A 25,871-nucleotide genomic window follows, 5' to 3' on the forward strand; every position below is an offset into this window, starting at 1 on the left:
GCCCAAAGAGCCGGAGTCATGGCTACTGGTGCCGGGGTAGCCCAGGTGATGGGGGAGCAGCGGGAGTTAAGAATGCTGAAGGTGGGAATATTTTCACTCACTTTAGTTCCCTATTTGTTTTTATGAGAGTTCAAGCAGCTTGCTCCAGGTCTTTTTTTTTTTTTTTTTTATCCCCCACTTATTTTTATGTATTCCTAGAATCCATAAGATGGAAAATATTAACTGGGAGAATATTTTGCCCTCCGCTGTTATATGGTCTATTGAATTTGTTACAGCTTTTGATCTGCTTTTTCTTGGCTCAAAATCGAGTCACTAGAGTTGCACTCCCAAGTTTTTCTGGGTGGCAAAGAACCTGTGGAAAGTTGTTCCTTTTTAAGAGTTCTTTTTCAAAAATACATATTTGGCTTAAATTTTCAAGTAATAAACCGATTCTCCCCCTGCCCTGGTTAAAGCAAAATTGGTAAGGGCTCTGAGATTTTCTGTATTGGTACTTACTCAGTTGGTAAAAGGGTTACTTGGCAATTAATAACAGCAGACAGTGCAAAACCATCGCCTGCTGCAGAACCTCTGCAAAAGCAATCTGTGCTCACAACACTTCTCTGTAAGGGGAGACATTTACACACCTAAAAGTCTGTCTCTGCTACAAACCCGAGCACCACTGATCTCGACCTCGGTAGACCCTCGGTGCACCCAGCGAGCACATTTGTCTTAACACAGTTTTCTTGTTCAGTATTACCCAAATTCTAAAAATCACGCTCAGGCAAATAATAGATTCAGGGTTTTTATTAGTTTTCCATGTGAGCATTACGATTTATAATACATCAATCATATCTAGTTTTACCTCCAGAATGACTCTAATTTAGTACATCATCGTATTAGTAAAAACAAGCCTGATAAGTGGGCTAAACTTCCAACTAGCATCTTCATATCCTTCAAACAAGGCAAGCTAGAACGTCAATCACTTTGCGGACGTTTAGGTAGTGTTTCCCAAAAAACAACCCAGCCCCGAATTAAACTAGGAAGCGTATACAATTTAAAGCAGGAAAGATTCATTTGGTCCTTCCCCTCCCCCCAGCAGAATTTAATTAACAGCTATAGTTTTGCCTCATTACAGTTTTGGAACCTCAATTGAAAAAAATCCTGGAGTCTGTCGGGATGGAATCGCAGGCACCGGTGGCCCCGCATCGGGCGGCGACCTCCTCCTTACCGGTAGCCAGGTCCGGGCTGGGTGTAGCCCTGGGGCCCGAAGGGCGGCCGGTTGCGGGCGTAGGGGTTGGTGTTGGTCCCGCTGGGCGGGGGGGTGATGGTGCTGCCGGGCGGGGCGGTGAAGCCGGGACGCGGCTGGAAGGTGCCGGGGGCGGCGGGGGAGGCGGGGGGGGCCGCTGTAGGGAGCGGGCTGGGAGGCCTGAGTGGTGTAGGGCTGGGGGGGCGGGTAGCTGCCCCCCGCGAACTGCGGCGGCTGCTGCTGCGCCGGCAGCTGCGGCGGCTGCCCGGGGAAGGCGGCGGCGGGGGCCGGGGGGGCCGGCTGGCTGTAGGCCGGGAACTGCTGGGCTTGCTGCGAGGGGGGCTGCTGCTGGCTGTAGCCGGCTGGAAAGGCAAAGAGAGAGGTGGGGTGAGAGAGACAGAGAACAAAGGGCCAAGGCCGCCTGCAGAAATACCTTTGTTTGTTTGTTTGTTTACCGCGACAAACGCAAAGCAAGGCGGGGAGCACACAACAGGCAAACCAAGAACGAACTGCGAGTTTTCCTGCCTTTCACGTAAGCCCCCTGGCCTGGGTTTTGGTGCACGACCAGGGCAGCACAGCAATGCTGAAAATAGTATAAAATAGCTTACCCATGACTGACTAGAAATAAAAAAAAATAAAAAAAGACAAATAGTATTTTACCATCACATCACACAAAAAATAAAAAGTCTTCACTGGCAAACGAGGCAAAACGCAACCCTTTTCCCCAAATAAAAAACTCAAACCTGTCATGAAAATAGTGTCAGGGTTTAATACAAGTCATACCTTTGGTTAAATCACAGGTGTTTTCAGTTCTTTAGGGTTAAACATGAAAAAGTTGTGCAGAACATAACACTTCAGTACAAAACTTCCATTTAAACATGTCCCAAACTTGATCTTTCTGTATAAAACCAGCTTCCAAAAGGAACTGCTCTTATTGAAGACTTTAAAATGACCCAAAGTCCTTTTATGAAGAAATAGCTACTTTTATCCATCATGAAACACACCTGCAGCTACTTGCAATGAAACCTCTCCAGTGACTGGAATCCTGTCAGCATTAAACACCAGACACACAAATTATTAAAAGTGCACAGCCCTAAGCGGAAAAGAGTAAGGATTGAAGAATGCACTGGAGTAAATTCTGAAACTCACCTTGAAAACGCGGTCAAAATTTACCCATGAGACAAACCTCCGATGGGTCCATTTTCACTACCATGAATAAGTAACCGCATTGTTGCCTAGGAGATCTACTAAAGCGGGAATGGATCCTGCTCTTGGGGGACACGGGTTTGAAAGGAGACAATACTCATGGGAACAACAGCAAAACAAACAAGAAAATCCCATGAGTCAAGACCCTCAAAGGGTGCTGCCAAGAGATCCTCAAAACAAAAAGACCATTTCTGAAATATTAGGTTAATTGTGAAATAAGTTATGAGAAACAAAGGAGCGTCAGATCAGTTTTGGTGTTGCATTCTTACTTTAAGATGTTGTTGATTAGGATGCAGGACCCACATTGCACTGCAGCTTTCACAGGAACTTTGCCAGTAAAATAATGAATTAGATGATGGTGGGATATAACTAGAAAGCGGATGGAAGCTCCTTCCCCCCTCCCCTCTCCTCAGTTTTTAAGCCTAAAGTCAGATAGACCCTTCCACTTCCAACAGGCTCCTTTCTTCTTCTGAAATTACACTTCAGAAAGTCTGTCACTGTCTTCTAATGACAAATGTGGGGGTGAGAAGTCTGCAGAGAACAAGACACCATTTACAGACCCCAATCAACCAGCTCTCGCACAGTGCACAGGAACAAGGGCTGAGGCACGAACCTTCAGTTCCAAGTTTTCTAGGGTTCTTATCCAAGATAAACATGGAATTTCTTCATAAGCTCTGCAAGTGTTCTCATCTACATCAAATTTGATGCACTCCCACTGGTATATATTGCACACCAAAAAAGAGGCCATACAGGCTCTATTGTGAGTCACTGAATGGTATCGAAGTCTCTTGTTTAGTTTAAGGAAGATTGTTTAAAACAAGGAATGATAAATGTTTTGTATCATTTTCTAAAAGTATTCAACAACTTGCAATTTGTTATGGAATCTGCTGTTACAGGTTCATCCCTGTACTTTAGCTGGATTACAATTCCTAGCATATACTATGCATTATTACATGCCAGCTGCTTCTGAAGTAAATAACCCAAAGTTCTGAAGTCAAGTTTATTTTGGGTATATGCAAAAGCCAGCTTTTCATATTATACAGCACATAAACCACTAATGCACTAAAACGTTCTTCTGTTAAGTGTCTACTGGCACCTTTACTTGAGGAGGCAGCAAAATCAACAACTGAAAAAAACCTATCACTTGAAAGTTTCTCTGAAATTAAACTATTTATAATAGCTAAGGATTTACTAAATGGCAACTATAATCAGTGTTCACACCACTAAATGTTGTACATGGAGATCATTTTACATGCAAGAAATATGGGCCTCCAACATTCAAGGAAGCTAAACTGGGGTGTTTTAGTCACTTACTTGCTAGAATCCCAAGACTGCACAAGCTAATCCTGAAGACTGCTCGTACTTCAGTGATTCTTTTTGCCTACCTTTCTAACAAGGCATTCCGCTGATTAATAACAAAGACTGCTTTTGGTCACAATCAAGTAGGACTGAGATACCAGAACTCCAACTACGTATTAAAAAAGAAAACCATAGACAGCTACAGGTGATTTTTGAATCGTGCCAGTTCCCATGAGAACCACAAGGCGCTCGGGCTGCCCCACAGACAGGTTCAGGAAGCGGAGCGCAGAGGGTCAGGCCGGGCAGGGCACTGCCGGAGAGGTTCTACAGCTAAACCACCGTTTGAGAGCGGCTTACCTGGGTACTGCATACCGTACTGTTGCTGAGGCTGAGCCTGCGGCTGCTGGGCAGGATAACCGGGCTGTTGGTACTGTTGATACATCTGACCTATGGATTAAAAACTTATTTAGTTGAAGCCCAGCACCCTAGCTGTATTACAAACACACAGTGAACAACATCCTAGCAGTTTAAAAATCACAGAAACAAACCCTCTCACAACATGTAAAAACCTTTTTTAAAAAATCTGAACACGGTCAAGTTTGATCTCAGTTGGTAATTAGGTAGAACATACTCAATCTACAGACTTTAGTTTCTGAGTCGTGCTGTTCTGAAGATTAAATAAAGTTTACCTCCAACAGAAGAAGTAGTTCTGATTTGGGATGTGGGGCTTACTATTTCGCATTTTCAGAGGATGCTAGAAGCCACGCACCTTAATTAGTGCTACTCTGATGGGTAACAGAGCAAGAATCTTTAAGTGTCTTGATAACTGCTCCAGAATTTACACTGTAAATTAAAATACTTCAAAAGTTAAACATGTCTTCAGGCTGTCTGTTTATATTAGGTTTTTAAGACCATTTCTGCAGAGTACTGTAAGCAGAGTGGTACATTATTTATTCTGACGACATTTTACAGGTAAGTCATCCATCTCTTAGTATCTGACTTGCCAAGTTTTCTTAAGAGACCCAGGGGTATACACTCTAAAGCAAAACCAAAACCATACATTCTTAAGCTTGGGTATTCCAATTCAGTGCTAACTTTTCCCAAATTCACTGTTTACAAGTTCTCGGCAAGAAGAGGCAGAATATTTGTTTATACTTAACCTATGCGCCCTGTTTAGACTTTATGCTTCTGCTGTTTTTCAATTTAGTAACAGGCACAGCAAAGGAACCAAGACAATTACCTGCCAAAACTAAAGCTTAGCTGAACTGGAGCAGACACGGAAACTTTACTCTTATGAAGTGTTACAGTACTATTATTCATTCTGCAAAGATCAGCACACTGTATAAATACACTGTAAGCTGTATCTTCTGAATTGTACAAGACAAAAGCAATTTTGCTCTGCTCCAAGTCCTCCCAGGCCCCTGTGCATGCTGCTTTAACAGAACTCCTTATTTCTTCTTTTCTCTGCGGTACTTGCAGCTGAAAGCAACGGTAATTTACATTCACGCTAAGGTGTTCAAAATATTTTATATTGGTGCAGTCGTTCAAAGTATTATTTGGTATGCAATTATTGTGGGAGGAAAAGAGTGCCAAACACAAGGCTTGAAGAAAATTTAAGCCTGTTAGCTTGATAGTTAAAAATTAGAAACCCAGAATGCTTGTTTTTTGTTTCTTAAACTCCATTGTTACGGGGAAGTTCTGGGAGACCAACCAGGAGGCTGCCTACAGGCTAAGACAGAGACCACACTGGCACCTGCTGGAGACTCCAGGTAAAGGGATATGAAAGAAACAGCATGGAGTTTTTCCAAAGCTGTCTGAGAAGGCTCCCTCTCTTCACCAGGGGTTGAAGTGTTAGTGGGGAGCAAAGAGGTGTTCCAGTGCCTTTCAAGAAAACATTCTTAGTTTACAGCCAGGAATGCAGTCAAGGATCCTATGGGCCCTTAAACACACAGTTTTTCCTCTCCCTCGGTTTTACTCTGAAAACAAGCAAGCTACAGTGTCAGCGTCTGGTTTTGTACTTAGTGCTTATTGCAGTCAAGGATCTGCCAGCATTTACCATTGTTCCTGTGCACTGAAACAGCCATTTTATCTAGGTTCAGAAAAAAGACCAAATAGGTATACAGACACACAACATTCTCTTCCCTAGAAGATCGTGAAGTGCTTACGTGAATGAACTTTTACATCTATTTTAGCAAAGACTAAAAAAGCATCCACATCTGCACATAACTGGTTCCAGTGCGTGTTTAGCAACTGGATTTAGTGGTAAAACAACACAGGCACGCCACAAGAGACAGCACTGAAACTTTTTTGTTGGACTGATTTAATTCAAACTAGCGAATGTTTAAAACTTTATCATGGGAGGCAAGCCATTCCTTAGGATCTGCACATAGAGGCGAGGTGACTTGGTATTCACAAATAATGGTAACTAATAACCAATTATAATCATCACAACATCATTTATTGGCAAAGAATGACATTAAAAAATAATCCCTGATATACCAGAATGATTGACATGCAATTAGCATCGCCATTTTACTTACATCCTCAAATCCTGGGAAGGTGGGGTGGTAGAAGCACAGCTTGGGGTGTTCTGGTTTTTTTTAAGAAGTGTATTAATATTTCAAAACTAGTTTTAAAACTACATTCTAACAAGGACATGCTCTGTACCAGCAGTGCCATTTGCATGACCCAATCCTGTTGAAAACCTAACCATCGACAAGTATCCAAAGTTCTGGCTGGGCCACGGCCCTGCACAGGTTCTCAACTCTGCTGTGCGAGGGCAGGAAGGGAGAGCAGGATGGGACAGCACAGGTCCCCAAATTATACTGGACTGAGGTGCTACCAAACAGCGAACTACAGAAAGCTACCCCGTGTTTCAAAGGAAAATCTTTGAACACTTTGGATAAATGCAACTTAGCTTATGAAAAAAAATTCAGAAGCTGGTAATCACACATGTATTGCCCAGGTTTGGTAAGAGACTGCCTTTACCACGTGCATACAATGGACAGCATAAGCACTCCCACTAGTATTTCTGATGAACAAAGTGCAATAATGACATCTGACCTACTCCCAAGAACTGATCCATCCTATTTTATCCATAGAGTGTATAAAATGTAATCAATACTTAATATATTTCAGCGGCAACAATAAAAATGGCATAAACTACAGACCAAAGCCTTCTGTGCTGTTAGTGCTGTTGTACTTTTACATGCAAAAAAAGGACTTGGGGAAAGGTATAGAGCAGCTCAGTGTTTTCAGAAAAAAAAACCAAACCACAAAAAAACCACTACACTTTCCTTGACCCAAGTTTAGAAAAATCATGACGTCTACTCTGATACTCGGGAGAGAAGTTGTCTAAGCTCATTTAAGATGAGTTTTGCTGAAACAAGTACTTTTTACCTTCCCTGGCGTTAGCAGCCATTAAGGATTCAAACCTACTGCTGCTAGTGCTTTTAAGTGTTTCATTTTTTTAACATCAACACTTAAAACATCATACCTTAATTTATTAAAGTAAAAAAGCTAAATTCATAAAATACAAGTTCAATATCTGAGAGTATATTTTTTTAATACTAAGTTTCCTAGCTGCTGAGAGAAGAACCTGAAGCACTTTTTTTCAAAAAGTAGCTTCCACACACAAATGCCAAACAGTTATTATATCTTTAAGCTACACAGATGGCTCTTGCTGTCTCATTTTTAGCACTTGACTGCTTCTTAGGGAAGTAATAAAAAAAAAAAAAAAAAAAAAGAGCTGAAAGCAGCAAAACAAAGTGTTTTATAAGCTGCACTGCAACCAACAGCATTCATGCCTGCTTCAATATTATGCCTAACTACAAGTTGCTCAAATACTCTGCTCAATCAAAATGTTACTGATGCCCTTCAGGCAAAATATTCCAAGTGACTGACTGTGGATACTGTCATCACCCTCAATAATGCCTCTGACATTTACCTCCGCATTATGTCAGTACAGAAAGCAGCAGAGGGTTGTAACTTGTTTCTACATTAACACAGCAACAGCTTTATATTGTACTTTGTACAGAGGTAGAAAAACCAAAGCAAGTCATTCCACAGGGTTTCATCCGGAACTATGCAGGTCTGAAGTCTCAGTGCTCTTAGAAAATATCAGTAGAACATGATGCCCAAACATGGCAAGCCTCTGAATACATGTATTTTTAGAAATCAAATAACATGTAAAAGGGCATAGTGCAAAGGAACCTGAATATCAGAGTTTAGAGTTTAAGATTTAAAGGAGAGCCACGCGAGGCTCTCAAGGGTTACACAGGAAAACTATAATGCATACGAGATAGTTCTAAGGTTTCACCTGCCTAGCACAGAGCCATACGTAGTAAAGAAGCGATGCAGTAATGGCTCTGTTTTGTTAAGATTGAAATGATGAGTAAACAACAAGCAGACTGTTAGCTGAGTGAAAGCTTGACACAATGCACAGGGTATGACATGAACTAAGGTTTTCAGACAGCTTTAAAGTGCAGTGTATATGAATCTGCCTTACAGTAAAATGAGCACGGACGGAAGTAAAAAACAGTACGATGAAAATCCTCCTCCTGTTACATCACCTACTCTTTTAAATAAAGCTACTGCTCCACCTGCCGTTTCTATATTGAACGGCATGTGAGGAAAAAAGCTTTTCTGTTTAGTGGCACAGATGAATTTACAGTTCGGTATCAACTTTGGGTCTGCTAACTGGAAGTCTTAGCTACTCAGATTCAGACACCATCATTCACGTCTCAAATGGTAGAAAAACCCGCTGTTTACCTTCCACCTGACCAGTCTGTGGCTGTGCTCCGGGATACGGCTGCTGCTGTGCCTGAACACCAGGTGGGTGGGCTGCAGAGGAGGAGGAAGCAATGCTGTCCGGTGTTCCCGATCGCTCTTCTGCAGGGGCACTAGGTGGTCCTAGAGGAGCAAGAATGAAATAACAGTATGTGAAATGAACAGAGTTTGAATTAAAAAAAAAAAAAAAAAGCCCAATACAAGACCATTCCCTTGCAAAGTTTTTAACATTTTTTTCCAGTTTTCCACAGATTTACACCTGAGTGTCATGCCCAAGCTAAATCTAAATATATTTGCACATGTAAACTTCCTTTTGAAAATATTTTGGGGGGGAATTTTCCACCTGTCTCCAGTCTCAAATTTCATCTTTCTAAGGAACCTGACCCATTTGTGGGATAAAACCCTGCGTGACAACAGGGTTTTTCTACAGCCTTAAACTTTAACCTTGCACATGTACACTGAAAACTTACGACATTTGGACAGAATACACACTTAGACATGTATTTTTTCTCACCTGGAGCAAAGTTGCAAGGCTGTGTGAAACTGTTCAAGCACACCAGTGTTTTACTGTGCCCCACATGGGCCCAGGTAACAAAGCCATAGAGCATGTGAACAGAAAACCTCCAAGGAGGGTGTTAAATTCGTACTCCCAGACAGGATACGGCAGGCTTCAGTCTAAAAGCAATTGTCTGCTTTAATAATTCTGCAAATATTCTAGCTAGCACCCAAAGAGAGAAGGTTTTGCTTTCCTTTTCATAAGGCATAGTCTTACCTGACACCTGATCATCTGTCAAGCCAAATGCTGACATGACATTCTTGCTGATTTCATCCTGGTTCTTAAGTGGGTCAAATGCAGACATGCTTGCTGCTATAACTTGAGTAGATGGCTTAACATTAGAGTCAGCAGCAGCAGGCTTTTCTTCCCTACCATCTACAGCATCTACAAAACAAATGCCCAGTTATTAATTTCTGAGAACTGAAACACCATCATACATATAGATCATACTACAGCAAGTTTGAAATTGCACAGTTGTGTTTTGGTTTTTTTTAAAACATTTTAACTGTTGAAATGCTTATGTTAGGATAACAGTGATGAATCAGTGATGTATCTGAAACTGTGACAAATCACAAAGCTTAGGTTTTGTTGCAGTTACTTAAAGGTTCGCTGATGCTGCGGAGCATCAGTATCACATATCACTTTGTCTGAAATTCAAAGGTACAAGGCCCCTGCTTCAACAAATTATTCTGGTATGACTTGCCAAGAGAATTAAAAATTAGGAAAACTTACAGGATAGGTCACAGTTTATTATAGTGTTTTATCAACTGCAGTTTTTGTTTTGTTTTGTCCCCTTCTCCTTGAATTCTTTCTAAACTGAGGGGTGAAATTTGTCTCTTTGCAATTACACAAGTAACACTGAATCACTCAGAAATCCCTTACCTAGTAGAGTGCTATATTTTCTCTTAAAAACGAACAAACGCAAATAGGGTTTAGACTGGCTAGTTTTGTTTACACGCTAAGATCATCACCCTAACTTCCTTACAAGTGGCTTATAACCAGAATCCACGGCATTCCACTGAAATTAGTTAATTCCTTATAGTGTAGGAACAGGGGCTGCGATTTTTTAAAACAACAAAACCAATAAAACTTCAAAGTATAAAATACAAGAGCAGCATTTCCTAAAAGAGAGGCTGGAGTTCTCGGTTTGTCTCTACTTTGTGTCATTATTTTCTGTGTCCAGCTTACTCCAAATCTGTAGTTAAGCACAAAGAGGTACAGTCTTTACAGTACAACAGCCCTAAGTTGTACTTAGATCAATACTGATTAAAAGTTGTACCCTAAGATCGATGCCTGAAAACTGGGAGAATAAGACTTCCTTCCCCATTTGCCCTCCTCCCATAATCCTTTCCCACCCCTGTCTGCACCTTTGTGCTGCTTACCCTGAGAAAGCTCTGATGCTGGTCTGAGCTCAAAATGTGTGGATTTAATTTCCTAACCTGGCAAAAAGAGTGGATATAGTTTTTGCTGAGTTTGCTTTTTACTGTTCTAGTGAATCAAACTTTCTTAGCAATATGACAAGATAAGCACCAGAGCTAGCCCAAAGTAAGCAGTGGGAGTGCTCACATAGGAGCAAGAACTCTTCAGCAATGACAAACTATTATTCAGCTCACAGCCCTCCCAAAATGTTGTTGTGACTCACAAGTGTTGGTTACAGCGTTTCCATACTTTGCAACGAAACCTCTGACTTTGAAGTTTTATTCCTAAATTAACTTAGTGCTTTACTCCAGATAATTTGAATAAAAATTCTGCCTCTGAAATAGCTGAAGCATTAAAAACTAAGTTCTGAACCATCAAGCAACAATAAGTAATGATCACAACCAGTATTCAAACCTCCATTTTTCACTTTGTTAAACTGCACGCAACTCTGCACATCAAACCAAACCATTCTTTGCCAGGCTGCCTACCACTTTCAGGCAGATTAGTGGAAAGTCCTGGTTCAGCTGGTGGTTCTAAACAGTCCAGTAAGCGATTGACTTTATTGCGAAGTTCTATCAGCTCTCGACGCAGGTATTTCACCTGATTAGATTCTAGGGGTCTTGGTTGTCCATTCACTGCAAAACAGCGATTAGATAAATTTAAGACTGTGGTAACATTTTGATACTCAGTTTAAAATTGAAAAAAAAAAAATCCCAACTTTTACTTGCTTTTAGCATCATTATCCTTTGAGGAGTTTAAAGTGACACAGTTCAGTCACCACAGACTGAACTCATGCTAGAGTTCACTGTTCCTTTAATATAATCTCAGTTCAACATAATCCACAGTACCAGAACTGCAGAGTAAAGTCTGCAGTAAGTTTCTGCATTGTTTACTCATTTCCGTGAATATACCCTGAACAACACAAATATCATACTTGCTTGGGGAAAGCTGTCCCTTTAGAACTAAGGCAGCACCCACAACGCTGCTGTAATCCATGAATAAGGTCAGTGTTCAGGTTAAAGGCTGCTTGCTATTTCTTGGAACTGTGGGCTAATTTACCAACAGTAGCTTGAAAATAAAGAACTATTTTATGCAAAGGCCAAAGGATAAATGTTAAAATCTATTCAACTTTAAGCAATTAATGTTAGTTTTTAGCAGTCTACTAGTAACACTGCAAGTTTATCATCATTTTAAATTTCTCAGGCACCTGTGAAGAAAGCCCCACAAATGCTAAAGAGAGGAAGGTAACATAGAAAAATAACATTAAGAAAAACCAACTGACTATATATATGTATGCCAAATACTTTAAGCAATCTTATAAAAAGAAATAGTTTCAATTTCCACAAGTTCAGATGTCACATAAAACATCAAGAGAAAAAAAACAGGTATCATGTACTAATCCTGTATTTTTAACTTAATGATTTCATTCTTCTGAGCTGACAAACTGAAATTTTTTCGTACCTTCCAGTGAAGCCTACTGCTTGAATTTTAAAACGTTATTAAAAAAAATATATAGTTTTCTATGCTTACCAAATAATGTCAGCTTAAGTATCCTACTGCACTGAATTGCAAAGGAAAGATCTGAGCTATCGAAAATTGTTATAAGATCTCCATCTGCAAAGAACATGAAAAAGTTAGATTAAAAGCAAAGCCTATTAACTACTGAACTTTACGCTAGGGCAGAAGTGTTACTTCATCACTAAAAAAATAACATTCTCTATTTGAAGCTACTAGAAAAAAGTTACCAATTAACACCACCACAAAAAGGGTACCATACCTCATTATACGGAGGATGAGAAAACTGAAGATGCAGGAGTAGTAAACAGAGGGGGTTTTTTTGTCATTAGTAAGTAAGGCTTATATCCTTGTTTCCCTGAGCTACAATCAGAGACATACACTGCTGATTCAAAAAGCATCTAAAATAACTTGGGCAGAAAGAATTATTTTTAGAATTAGGAATACTTATCAAGAAAAATGAAGTCCTCAAAACCATTTTTTTAAAAATCGTATCACAAAATGAAGCAATAAGTTAGACTTTTACATAACACAACACAAAAACGTTTATTATTTTAGCGTGAGAGTCAGTGTGCAGGGAAATTATGCACAGAAGGTAAGACAGATGAATGACTAGCTCCAAAAGGAAGCCTTCTGACATTAGTCCTTTCAAAGTGCCATATAGCTCATCATTCTTTTATATTTGCATACAGGATGAAACATTAGAGCTAAGAGTTCAAAGGCCAACACCAGAAAGAATGATGCTTCCAGTTAAAAGTTATATACCCATTTCAAGTGGCTCCAAAACCGTACTGTTCATGAATAGACAGGAGAGTCAAAATAAATAACACAAGCCAATCCCAATTTAATTTTTAAAAACCAAAATGTGCACACAAACAAGCGAAAATTTTAAGCGACAGGAATGTTTTCTCAGGTTATACTCAGAACACTGAGATGAGAGACTGATTTTCAACAAGGGAATGATAATAAAGTTCCTGTGTAAAAGTGAATAGTAAAAACATATATTAGCCTTAACTGACAAATAGGAATGAAGATACAAAGATGTCAGAGTTGTCAGAACAAAACTTTTCTCTCAAATCAGGAATTTGACATGAAGTCTCGACCCTCAGTCATTTATATTTGTAGGGCAGATTTCAGAGGAACTCCCATTTCAACACATCCTAATGAATCTGCACACTGCCATCAGACACAAACTATGTAAGAACCGTATGGGATCCTTTTAAGCCTCTTAATCCCCAAAAGAGACACCGAGTTCCCATTAAGTCTGGTCTCTCACAATTTTTAACCTGAGTCAGGACAACAGACAACCACATAACATCTTGCTTCCTCAGCAAGACCATGGATGAAACAAGACTATTCTCTCTGGCAGGACAGATTTTCTGATGTTTTATGTTAATAGATTTAATGAACACAAATTAAGCAGTGCAAAGGGGAGAGCGGGAATGCATTATCAGGAAAACTTATGTACTGGCAGAGGGAAAGAGAAGGGATAGCAGGACCACTTCCTTCCAGAACACCTTGATGACCAGGAACTGAGATGAGACGCTCTCTAGTGAAGCATCACCTTCAGAAGCAACAACGTAAGACAAATGACACAGTTTGGAAAAAAGCTTACTCCAGGCTACTACTGTTCCTCCCTAGAACACTGTTACAAGGAGGCTCTGCAAACAGACACAAAAACATTTAATTACAGACTACTGCCTAAAAATGCTGAGGTATTCCTTATGCACTGATGACAAAAAGATCCATCTCTATAAAAGTTATGGTTAAAAATTCCGAATAAATATTAATGCTTCAGTATGAATAGTCATAAAACACATGATGGCAAGTTGAAAAAAACAACACCTCAACATTTGAAGAACTACATATTCTAATTTTGTCATACTCTGACTAGAAGTAACACCTCTGCAATGGAAGCTTTTCTTAGTATCATACTATTAATAACACCTAATCTGCTCATCTGTCTTCAAAGTTGCTTTCTAACAAAATTACAAATACTAACAAAATGATGACACAAAATAATTCGCAAGTATTCCTGAAGGAAATATTGTTGTCTCCAAAGATTTTTTGTATCCTATGTCCTGTTTGCACTGTCACAATCTTAAAACAGATTGGTTGACAGCAATATCAGTCACGGATTTGCTGAGTAGAGACTGGGAAGTCTCCAAGGATGAAGGCTCCAAAACCCCACCAGGCAACCTGCTCCAGTGACACACTGCCCTCCTGGCCAAGACTCATGCTCAGCCACTCAGACTGCAGTTTATGACTGCTTCCATCTGGTGCTACTGAGAAGAGTTGGGATTCAATGGTCTTCGCAATTCCCACTCAGTTTGCTGGAAGCTGCTATTAAGCTCTATTGTCAGCCTCCTCTACACCGCGCTGAACAAGCCCAGCTCCCTCAAATGCTCCCTGTAGGCCACCTGCCCTGTACCCCTCACCATTCTCACCACATCCTGCTGGACCCTCTCTCCAGTTTCTCCGAGTCTTTTTAGCCTGGGGTCCAGGGGGCAAAAATGACCACAGAGTTCGCAAGTGGGGCCCCACCAGTGCCGAGGGGAAGGTAAAAGTGTCCCTGTTTGCTATGATGACCCATAACAAGGTTTATAGAACTAGACCCTAAACAAGTAACTTTCATACAGTTAAACAGTCCTTTCTCCTTGGCAGGAAAGTGTGGGTTTTTTCCCCCTCCAACTCATACACTTCCACCAGCTTTTCAAGTATCCTTTCCTAAATGCTGATACCAAAAATCCACTAGTGCCTAACACAAAGCCCTTCTACTCCGTATTCTCCTGCTTACATGATAAATTATTACTTCTCCTGCCAGTGCACAACATTGACAGACCACCTTACGATGCTTTTCTGTCATACCAGTCAATACTCAGATTCACTGCCTGAACAAAGGTGCATATTTTGAACAATTTATCCTGCATAGCCAAATGAAAATTTACATTAATACACATGGCTTACACAGATTAATGTCAACTAAAAGAATACAGATCATTCCATCTTATTCTCCCTCATCTATTATAATATTTATGTTGAAGGCAGTTAAAAATAGTGATTAAAGTTTTGCTTTTGAATTGCAAAAAAAGAATGAAAAGCACCAAGTACAGAATCTTGTTAGAAGCATAAAGTCAGTTGTACAATTCCTACCAACAGCCATCAAGTTATTACCCAGTAGTGTATATGCTGGGATCCATAAGGTGTATGTATATGTCAAGCCACGCAAAAGTCTGACAATTTAAGTATATTAAAGTAATCAAACAAACTTTTCATTTTAAGGAATGTCAATGAAGCTTAACTCTTTTTATCATTATACAGATAAGAATATACAATGTTGATTATTCTACTGAAGAGTAAAACAGACTTTATTTTCTCTAATTTTGTTATTTCAAAAGCTTACCTTTCTGGTTTTTACAAGGGGCATAGCTTTCAATTCCCACGTACCCTAAATACTCCCTGCTATACCAATTATAATTTTTTTTATCTTCAGTACAGACTAGTCACCCCCTTTAAATTACCAATGGACTGGAAAGTATTTTAGCATTAATTCTGCATCATCATGATGCCATCCAATTTTTATGATATTTTAAGACACTGGAAATCTGCCTCATTATCCTTGGCCCTGCCAGCTATGCTTCCTTACCTACCAGATTTATCTAGCCTTATATTTAGCTTCCCCCCCCGCCCTCATTCCATTTTGGCTGGGGGGGGGGGAAATCCACAACCAACCAACAACAAAAAAACACCGCCCAAAAAATGTAGTTTTCCTTCACTTCAGTAAATGTACCCTTTTTAAACCCAAAGGTAGAGACACTACAGACTAGCACACCACCTTGACTACATACACTATGAGTTAAGAACTCATTATTGGCTCTGACACAAAGACAGAGACAACTTCTACTGCAAGGTAATGAAAAACAACAACAAAAAGGCATTCTCACATTTAGGCACTCTAGTTTTAAATTTAAGCCTAACTTAAAGAAAAAAAGTAACTTTTCTGTTATTGGCTCCTTAGGGGCTTTAGCAGATGATGTAACTCAGTAAGATGGTGTGCTTAAGATGCAATTCTACTCTTTGATTCATATAAATTCACTGCTGGCACTCCTCATTGGTTTTGGGGTGGTTTTTTTTTTTTTTTCAGACATTGGGTATTACTACATATTCAAGAACTTTAAGCAGGACATGAAAATAATTTCACACCTAGTAGAGAAATCTCCTTAGTTAGGAAGTTCAAAAGATGCCCAGCTTGAATATAAAACCTATGCCCCGAGGCAGTTATCAAACTGAAACTTCTTTACCCTGGTAATTAATAGAAGCATCACATAACTTAGGAACATGCTTCTGACTATCTTAGTCCACAAATCCAGAGACAGAAGGGTTGGGATTGAAAAGTTTCCCAGCTGTCCTGGTTCCGGTGGGGATAGGGTTAACTTTTCCTGGTATTCCATGCCATGTGAGCCACGCCCACCCTGAGCTGCCGGGGGAGGGGGCAGGAAGTTGCTGCTTAAAAGCGGGCTGGGGCGGCCCGGGTCCGGCCGGCGAGCGGCGAGCGGCGGGGGAGCGGCGGTTCCGTAATCGCGTTTGTATATTCCCCTATCCGTGTTGTTGTTGTTGTTGTTTGCCTGTTCCCTTTGCTGTTCTATTAAACTGCCTTTGTCTCAACCCAAGAGTCTTGCCTTTTCTTACGATTCTTCCTGTGTTTGGAAGGCACGAGCGAGCGACACGTGGTTCTTTGTTGCTGTCTGAGGCTAAACCACGACACCAGCCTCTCCAATTAAGCACACAAGTTTGTAAAAAAAAAAAAAAAAAAAAAAACAAAACAAAAAAAAAATTATTCACTTCAAGGATTGTGACAGTTTGATGAAGCCACATACTTTAAGAAATTTTAAATAGAAAATCCCGTATCCAGGCCTGAAGATCACTAGCTTCACATGTTACAGCAACAAGAAACCAAGCCAGGAGAGGTACATGAAGCATTCTTCTGAACACTCAATAAGTGCGCACATGAATTCTGAGAGTACCCACATTACGGTTGTAGAAGTACTGGAAATCCTTAGATGAACTTCACAAAAGATGAAGACAAGCATTTCTCCAGGTTTGGAGGGATAAATAACAAAATGGAAATAGCTAGAACATATATATTCCAATGCTTCTAATGACCGAAACAGATTTAAAGAAGAACCTTATCTTAGTTGAAACAAAGTCAAGAACACCACAGTCCTCATATGACAATCAAACTGAAGCCTGGTTCTACTAACTTTTTCCGTAATCATTTGCAGCTTCCTCTGATATCAATACAGTTTAAGTGTTTTTAGTAGTGTTCATCATCTAGAATAACATATACAGAAATTTCATGTCACAGTGGAGAAGTACATGCTGAGACAGAAAAAGAAAAAATTAGGCCTCAACGTTGTAAAATACAAAATGAAACCATAATTACAGTCTTCATCATATACCATTACCTTCTTCAAAAAGACAAAGACAGAGGCACACAAAAACAGAGAATTATACTTGAAGAACAGGTAAGAACGCAAAAACGGGACTAGAAGCTTTAACCTAATGAAGAAGCACCCATCAATCTCTTTTCCCATTCCAGAAAGAAAGACAAAATTGTCAGAAGAGGAGAAATAAAACCACCACAAATCCATTGAGCTCTCTCCCACTAGAGATCAAGACCCAAAATATTAGCTCTTAATTGCATATCAATTTTGATGAGCTCAAAAGCTTAATGAACCTGAGAAAACTGTCTCAGGGTAAATCAAAGTGAAATTTTATTGCCTAGATATAGGAACAGAAGTTATTTGACATTTTAGGTACCAGAGACAGAGCTAAAGTTTCCTAGTGCTATTAAGAAAAATGAATCTGAATGCTTCGGTAATGTAGCTCTTTTACTGTACACCAGGATAATTATTACAGTCTTTGACCTGACTAAGAGACTTTGGATTTTATCACTTCATTCTGAGTTTCATTTTATGAATACCATCCTTCTCTCCCAAATTAAGTAACTCATGCATGTCCCACACTGACACTCAAAGAGGAAAAACCCTCAGAACAAGTCTCTTTCTACGCGTCTCAAACAAGGCCTTATTCATTCTGTGGAAGCCCTTCTCTCTTAAGGTTGCATTTGTTTAGCACTAATGATTGAGACTTTCTTTGAAACAAACTATGTACAACCTATGCCCAACAGATTCAAACTGGCACACAGAAGAAAGATTACTTTTAATAAATGTTTCAGGTTAAGTTGAAAGTGTCTTCTCATCTTTAACGATGGAAGAAAACATAATCAAGACTTGCTACTACTTAAATCAAGTCTTATAAGAGCTTGCATTAAGTCATACACGCTTATTCACTCAAACCTGCTCTATCACTGAAAACACAAAAAATGGTTAAACGGGTAGACAGCAAAGAAACTTGCAATAGCATCAGCTTCCTGCAACAGCCAGGAAAATGCACTTTCAGATCACTGGTATTTCAGGAAAACGAGAGGAAATACTATGTTAAGACAGGATAACCACAAGAGAGACAGCTTCTATTTTCTGATTCAAAGGATTTCATAAGAGATCACTTGCATTTGTCAAGTTCAGAGAATTTTGAAGAGGTGAATTTCACAGGTTCTGTCCTTTGATAAAGCATATCAGAGCAACAGTAGCAATTAAACCTCAACAGTAGTAATTAAACCTTACCTTCATCTTTATATTTTATTGTGACTTCATCATTGCTCAGAAGTTTTCCTCTAAAAACTCTTTGCATCATTAGCACCAATTCATCATAGGTGATATCTTCATTATGAATAGGAATTCTCCTAATATCTTCCCCAAGCTGAGCTTTGATGATCAGCTTCCCACTTAAATCCAGCTGCCCGTTCATGGTGGATTCCTTATTGCCTGCAGACCTGTTAACAACAAAACATTAAACATTTTAGAAAATTAAATATTTAAATGTATTTGATGACAGTTCTGAAGGAAACTCTCCAGAGAGCTGTTCCTTCTGGTAGGAAGCTCTCCAGAGAGCCCCTCTCAGACACATTCTATCATGCACCAATTTCTCAAACAATAAAGTGCACAATACACTAACTGAGCTCACGGGCAAAGTCGTCTGTAAGACCAGGCACTTCTAATTAATGGTTACCAGAGTTTCCAAAGCTCAGAATTTAAAAGTAAAGATTTTTAAGAGGTCAGACAGCTTTCAAATATGTGTGACAACCAGAAATTTCAACCCTTTTTTTTTTTTTAAAAAAAAGATACCAGCTGTAAACTGTCATGGAAAAAAAAAAGCTATAAAGGAATTAATATTCCCTAGGATTTGCTTTTGAGATACATGTATACATCTCTCTCAGGGAAAGTGAAATTGTAGGAAATGCTCTCAGCCTTACACTATATTGGTTACATTATCACCTCATTAGATTATTTTTACATCCCCCATAATTATGATAACCAGCAAAGGGAGCTTTTTTCCCCCATTCAAGAAAAGATTGCCAGAACAAATTATCTTTGGAAGATATAGGTGGTAAGGTGGTTTTATTAAGGTGATCAAGTTGAATCATTCATTATTTCATAAGCAAATAAACAAATAAATGGAGAGCTGAACACTGGCTTTATTATATGAATGATCAGAACACATTGAGGGCTTCTCTCCAGAAAGTAACATATAAAATCTTTCCTTTTGACTGAGATGTTTTAACTAAGATTTTAAATTTTTTAAAGCTGCTCAATAGACCACACATTAGCTACTCATTAGGCCCAGAGCCACAAATTTGTTACGCAGTATACATGGTCAGTTACTCTCAGTGCTTTAAGAGAGGTGAACAAGTGCTCCAACTTAAAAGGAAGTGTAACAAAGCCATCCTGTGTCAAAGCAGTTCACAGCATACATGTCACAGTTTTATCTTTAACACTTTATGTAAGACAATTTAAAAATTACCATTTAGTATGAGGCATCTCTGTTGTTAAAAAACACACAAAGGCCTTATGTTTAAAAGAAAAACTACAGAAAAGTTACTAAGCAGACAAAAGAAAAAAAAAAAGATCTAGATAGCTAGTCAAACGTCCCCTTCTTTCTTCACTGTTTTGGACAGGGTCAAAACAATAGATCTGGAACGATGAGCAATTAAAGAAGCAGTGATCTTAAAATTTGAAATACAAATACTGGAGATCTTAAAAGTAGGAAGCTCTAAACATCAAAACTGACATTTCCAAAGCCACATACAAGCAAACATGCTCTTCGTTCTCTTGTGCAAAAAGAATTCTTGGTAGAGATATGCAGATATTTCTCCCTTATCTCTTGTTATAACACTGTTATATATAACTTATCTCCCTGTTATAACACAGTTTTAACTGAATTTTGCTTTGGTTACACTGTTTTTAAAGTACTACATTGAAAATGACTTCTCTCCTACCAGAAAAACAAGACACTCAGCTAAAGTCTTTAACACATCATACCTTGATGCACTGTAATATCTACTATTTCAATGGCATTATTTTACATTAAAAAGATGTAGTATGATGCTACCTCTAGATTGCAATTCAATTTCTGTTTTTTTGGTAAATAACATTTCAAAAGCAAACATTTCATGAAAATGCCTTTGTTTAGCCCAATGACATCACACACACACAAAAAAAGACAAGCAACTACTGAACAAAACTCATTCTCCTAATCAGACATAACAGGAGGTAGGTGGATACAGTCAGAGAAAAGGGACCTGCAATTAACATAGCAAGTTTGCTGCTGAGACATTATGATGAAGCAGTGACATTTATAATATTGTTAATGCTTGCTAACGCATTATTCATGTTTTGCAACACAGGAGTCTCAACTGCAGGCACATCAACTCAGTCTAATTAACACTTGAAGTTTGTTGTAAAAGCACAGATTTCTACCAGTGGTGTTTGTTTGTTTTAAATTTAAAGCACAAAAAAAAATAACAGCATCTATCCCCAGGTTTTCTTTCACTTCTTTTCCAAACACATACATTTACCATTACCTTGTCTGTCTTCTTGATGCTGGATTATTGGACAGATTTCCCACCTCACTTCAGGACAGAGTTAGGATAAGCCGCCATGCACTATCAGGAATCTACATCAGAAAAAAAGCAGGAAATATTTATTTACGGTCACAATTCCTTAGAATTATACACTTCACATCGATCTTTCACTTTAAAACATCTTAAAGAATATATGCAACTAAAAAAATCCATAACGTAGTAATCAGATTTACACTTTTGAGTATTGTAGAGTTTGAAGTTCAACTAAACCAGATCTTGAACAAGAATTTTCATTTATATAAATTGTTTATTTTTTCTAAGTTTTGTAACTGCATGTAAGAATTCCTCATAGCAAAGTGTTCCTTTCCAGGACAGTGATTTTCCCCAGCAGTCTCAAAATATTCATTTGTATGGCCTCCATGTTAAAATCACAGGTTAAGTCAAAGAAACTTTGACTGATTTAGCAGTATAAAAACCTAGAAGTCTGCTTCTTAGCTTAAGGCTGAAGCCTCTGTGTCATTAAGTAGTGCATCTTCAAGGGCAGACTGCACACCATTAGGACAGACTACCAAGAAGAAAGGAGTAGTAATGCCACTTTCCCACAGGAAGAGCTGTCAAACTGTGCAAGAAGAAGGAAACGCAGTCAAAAATACGCAACCACTTAAAAACACAATCTGCCCTCAACTCAGCTTAAGATTGCACTTTTTCTGCTGGATAGCCTATGTGAAGAGCTGCCTGAAGTTTGCCCAGTCCACCTGTTTACTACACAAGTCCTTAATGCAATAATTTAATATACAGACCAGTCCAATGGAGAATATAGCTGTGCTCCTCCCTCCCACAAGATAGGTGCACCCTACTCGGCACTCTTCTCCTTGTCACTTTCTTGTACACAAAGTCAATCTCAAACATCCATGACCTGATTTTTAGATGATTTGCTGCTAACCACAAAGAAAAAGTAAATTCCTCATATCCACGTGAAACTGGGCTTCCCAACTCTCCTCTTTCAACTCAACTAGTAGTAAACTGGAATGGACAGGCATGAGACATACAGGGCAGAAGCAGAGAACAAGCAAACCCCAGAGAACGGACAAAGTCCCTCTCTGGTTCTCATAGGCTGGCAGCTGCTCCCTTCATCCCGGGTATGAAATGTTCACCTTTAAAAAGGGCTGTACTCACTCCTGACAGGGAGAGGGCCAGACTGTTGTGACTTACTAAGAGACTACTTCTCTGATTCCTCACTCACATTTTATGAAATGAGTAACGCATGAAGATGGTGGCCCTTTCACCCCAATCTTGCTACGGCTCCAGGTAAAACTTGCTGCAATGGACAAATATGGAATACAAATAAAGCATCTAAGAGTGGTTTAACTTATAGAGTTCATTTAGCTACCATCTCATGTTGTTTAAAAATTAGAGCCAGGCACTGGTTTTGCTTCTTTAGCATTACAACGTACACTACTTAGAAAATGACAACAGTAAGAATCAAATCTCATCTCTAATTCCCAAAGATACATATTTTGGTGGACACACCTGAGCTCCTGTGGCTTTTCAACAGACTGAATGCATCATTTGTATTTTCGTGCAAGGAAACCAGCTACTGTAACGTACTTACAGAACTCTAATATCTTATTTACCAACATTACTCACAGAAATCCACTGTGTGTATATCAACGATTACAAAAAGGTAACAGAAAGGATTTAAATGCACTTTTTTTTGTCCAGCTGTTCTCCATTCTGCTTGAAGGTGCCCAGGTTTTAACAGACAGGCTCTGAACACTGCAACTGCTTGCAACTGCTACAGAAAACTATGCGAAATGTTCTAATTATTGAATTACACAGCATTCAAGCTTTTCTTCCCTCACCGTGACACAGCTGAATGGATGACTCCCCTGTCAGAGTTTTCCAGAGAAGACATTCAGAACGCACACAGAGGTATCTAATAGAACCAATCAGAGCATCTACTTTCTTGAGGGGAAAAAAGCCAAACAAAAACAAAACCAGTAATGTCTTCCTGTTTAAGAAAGACTATTTTTCATAAGAATCACACTGACATCCTTCTAACCTTCCTGGTGTACCACACGCATTTTGGAGGTACAGATTTTTTCCTCCCCTCTTGGCTCACATTCTATTCACATCATGCACCAATCTAAACGGTGCATGTGGACAGTGACTGTCCAATCTAAGCCAGTCACTTCAGGATCCCTTACTAAAGCCATGATGTCACAACCATGTTGGATTTCACTCCCCTTTTTGCATTGCAACAGAGAAACCCAGCCTTGTCTAAGCAAAGAACAGGCATTCCTGCTTCATTTCTTCCTCTGTCAAAACAAGAGACAAGGAACAACAGTGTGAAGTGCGCAGAAACAGGGCCAAGCAGCACTGCCTCCCAAAGCCCCCCTCGAGGGAGCCATGAGAGTTTTCCCAAGAGAGCTGGGGGTTGAGGGGAGCAGAAAGGAGAAAAGCTCAATTCGTTTTTCTCCGATTCCGATCGGGTGAGGCCCGACCCAATGGGGAACAGAAATCACAGCCATTGCCTGCCGGGAAGCGAGGAGTCTGCAGTTCCCCTGGCTCCCAAGGGGACAGACGCCTGGCGAGCAAGGGAGCACCCCCCTTGCGGAGGAAGGGAAGGAGGGAGGGAGGGGAGGCCTCCGCCAGCCCTCACCCCCGATTCCCCAGCCCGATGAGGCCGGGGGTCGTTGCCGGCCTCCCTCAGGCGCGGCCGGGGGGGATGTGAGGGGTCTCCCAGCCTCTCCACCAGGGGCCGAGTCGCCCCTCCAACCGCTTGCGGGGAGGGAAGGGGGGGTTGGGCGGCCTCACTCCCAGCCCGCAACCGCCCCTCCCGCCTCCTTCACACAGGCGGCAACGGCTCCTCTCGGCCACCGCCTGAGGAGGCGAGCAGCCCCGCTCTCTTACTCTGGCTTCTCCGCGGTCCCGCCGGTGGAGGCTCCCCGCCTTGCCCCGTTCCGAACCCAGGCACCACCACCACCGCCGCCGCCCGTACGTGGCAGTGGAGAGAAGGGGCCGGAGCGACGGCCGCCAACTGCCGGGCCTGCGCCAGCCGCCCGCATGCGCACTAGCCAGTGCCGGCCCGGCCAGCGCCGCAGCGCGCATGCTCGAACCTCTCCCCTCCAACCCCCCACCGACGCGTCTGACGCGTTACCTCACGCGGGCGGGGGCGTGGCGCAGCGCGAGCCGCGGCCGTTGGCGGGTGTCAGGGCGGGCGGGGCGCCGCGTTGGCGCTGTGGCTGCCCGGCACGGCTTCCCCCAACCTTGTCGCCCCGCCCGCGCTTGTCACCTCACTCTTTTCTACCCCCGGCAGTCCGAAAGGGGTGGGTTTTGGCTGTTGTCTCTCAAATAGCCAGGATTTGGGGCAAAAACCTTTCAGACTCTGGCCCCAGAGCACGAAAGGCCGGTCAGCCGGCTCGTGGTACCCCTGAGGTAAGAGTGACGCCCCGTCTCCCCGCCCTCAGGGGACACGTCTCAGGCCGCAGCTGAAGCGCAGGAGACTGTGGCCGAAGCAGCGGCAAACGGTGGTTCAGAGCGAGCGCTGTCACAGAGGGCTCGTTTGAAAAGGCAAGGCTTGAACCCCCCCCTCGGCTGGCGGCGCTGGGGTGGAAAATGGGGCGTAAAATCCCACCATACTCGTCATCCGCCACCACCCTCGCACTGAGAGCCTGTTCATCCCCCAGTAGTCGTTGCCCTGATAAAGACTATCCTTCCAGGCATTTGCTGCTGTCCCCCCAATGCCCTTCCACCTTGCATTCGGAGCTTGTCCACTAAGGGAGTAAAACATGAACCTGAAGCCGGTTTGCTGAGTTTTCTCTATTAAAGGTGCAACAATGGACTCCTAAGGGTGCCTCTCACAGAGGAACTGGACCTTCTGTTACTCCAGGATATTTGAGATTTCTGCTGGCTTTCTTCATTTATAAGTGAGGCTACATGTGCTAGTACATATGACAGAAGCACCTATGCAGAGCTAGCTAAAGGAGAACTGTAGGTAGTTATTTCCTGGAGTTAGGGATGCCTCAGAAAAGACACCTTTTTCTTTAGTACTAGTCTTGAAAAGCTAGGCTTCCAAATGGCAACTTCTGCTGGGAAAAGAAGGAAGTCATAGGAGTTTGGTTTTTCTACTATTTATCTTTGCTTAGAGCTTTGTCTCTGCTTAGAGGAGTGTAATAACAAGTCCAACTAGCAATAAGCAGGTATTATTCTCAATGAAATGGAGGTGAAGAATTATGAATATAGTACATGTTTTTCATTCTAAAAATTTCAAGGAGGAGGAGGGATGTGGCTCAGGAGGCTTCTTTGATAAGTATTAGAAAATATTTAGAAGTAATTTGGGGATTTTCCATGGAAAACGTCTCTTTGCTTTTAAAAATACAGGAAAGCGATCTGGAAAATAGGACTTTTCCATCCATTACAGTCTCTACCACTCATATTTCATACCTTTGTACTGATGATTCAGTCCTTCTCCTACCCATTTCTTTATCAATGCAGCGTTTCCAAAGTGTTAACAAGAAAAAACGTCATGATCCTTAAAGCCCACATATCACAAAGAACACCAAAGTTCACTACATTATTAAGATCAATATGTTCCACGTGTAGATAAGACCTGAACTATTGTTCCTGTAACAATTAAGCATATAACCTGAAAAAGATCATTTTACTTTGTTCCATTTTTGAAATTAGGATTCCCTGGATGAAAAAAAAAAAAAACAAAAACAAAACCATAAAATGTATAATTTGCTGGGGGGTTTTATGCTGAAAATGTTTTATGTTAGATGAGACGTGCTCAGCGTTGGTTATAGCAGCATTTTATTAACATCTGAAATACTTAGATACAGGATGTTTAATTTAATTAGTAAAAAGTCAGCACTTTT

The 25,871-nt window shown here is 40.7% G+C and overlaps 1 protein-coding gene across 1 annotated transcript; it reads right to left on the reverse strand.

Annotated features, from left to right (window-relative positions):
• Nucleotides 1-768: 768 nt before the first annotated feature.
• On the reverse strand, nt 769-24,081 carry TFG (trafficking from ER to golgi regulator). Its single transcript, XM_054188160.1, is given in 10 exon segments — nt 769-1,390; nt 1,392-1,587; nt 4,088-4,177; nt 8,501-8,641; nt 9,291-9,458; nt 10,982-11,128; nt 12,024-12,107; nt 18,695-18,903; nt 20,992-21,083; nt 23,905-24,081. Coding segments are annotated over 8 exon segments (1,197 nt in total). The 5' UTR covers nt 18,879-18,903; nt 20,992-21,083; nt 23,905-24,081; the 3' UTR covers nt 769-1,203.
• Between the last annotated feature and the right edge of the window lie 1,790 nt (nt 24,082-25,871).

The sequence above is a fragment of the Rissa tridactyla genome, chromosome 1 (genome assembly GCF_028500815.1).
Source record: "Rissa tridactyla isolate bRisTri1 chromosome 1, bRisTri1.patW.cur.20221130, whole genome shotgun sequence".
Taxonomy (NCBI): Eukaryota; Metazoa; Chordata; class Aves; order Charadriiformes; family Laridae; genus Rissa; species Rissa tridactyla.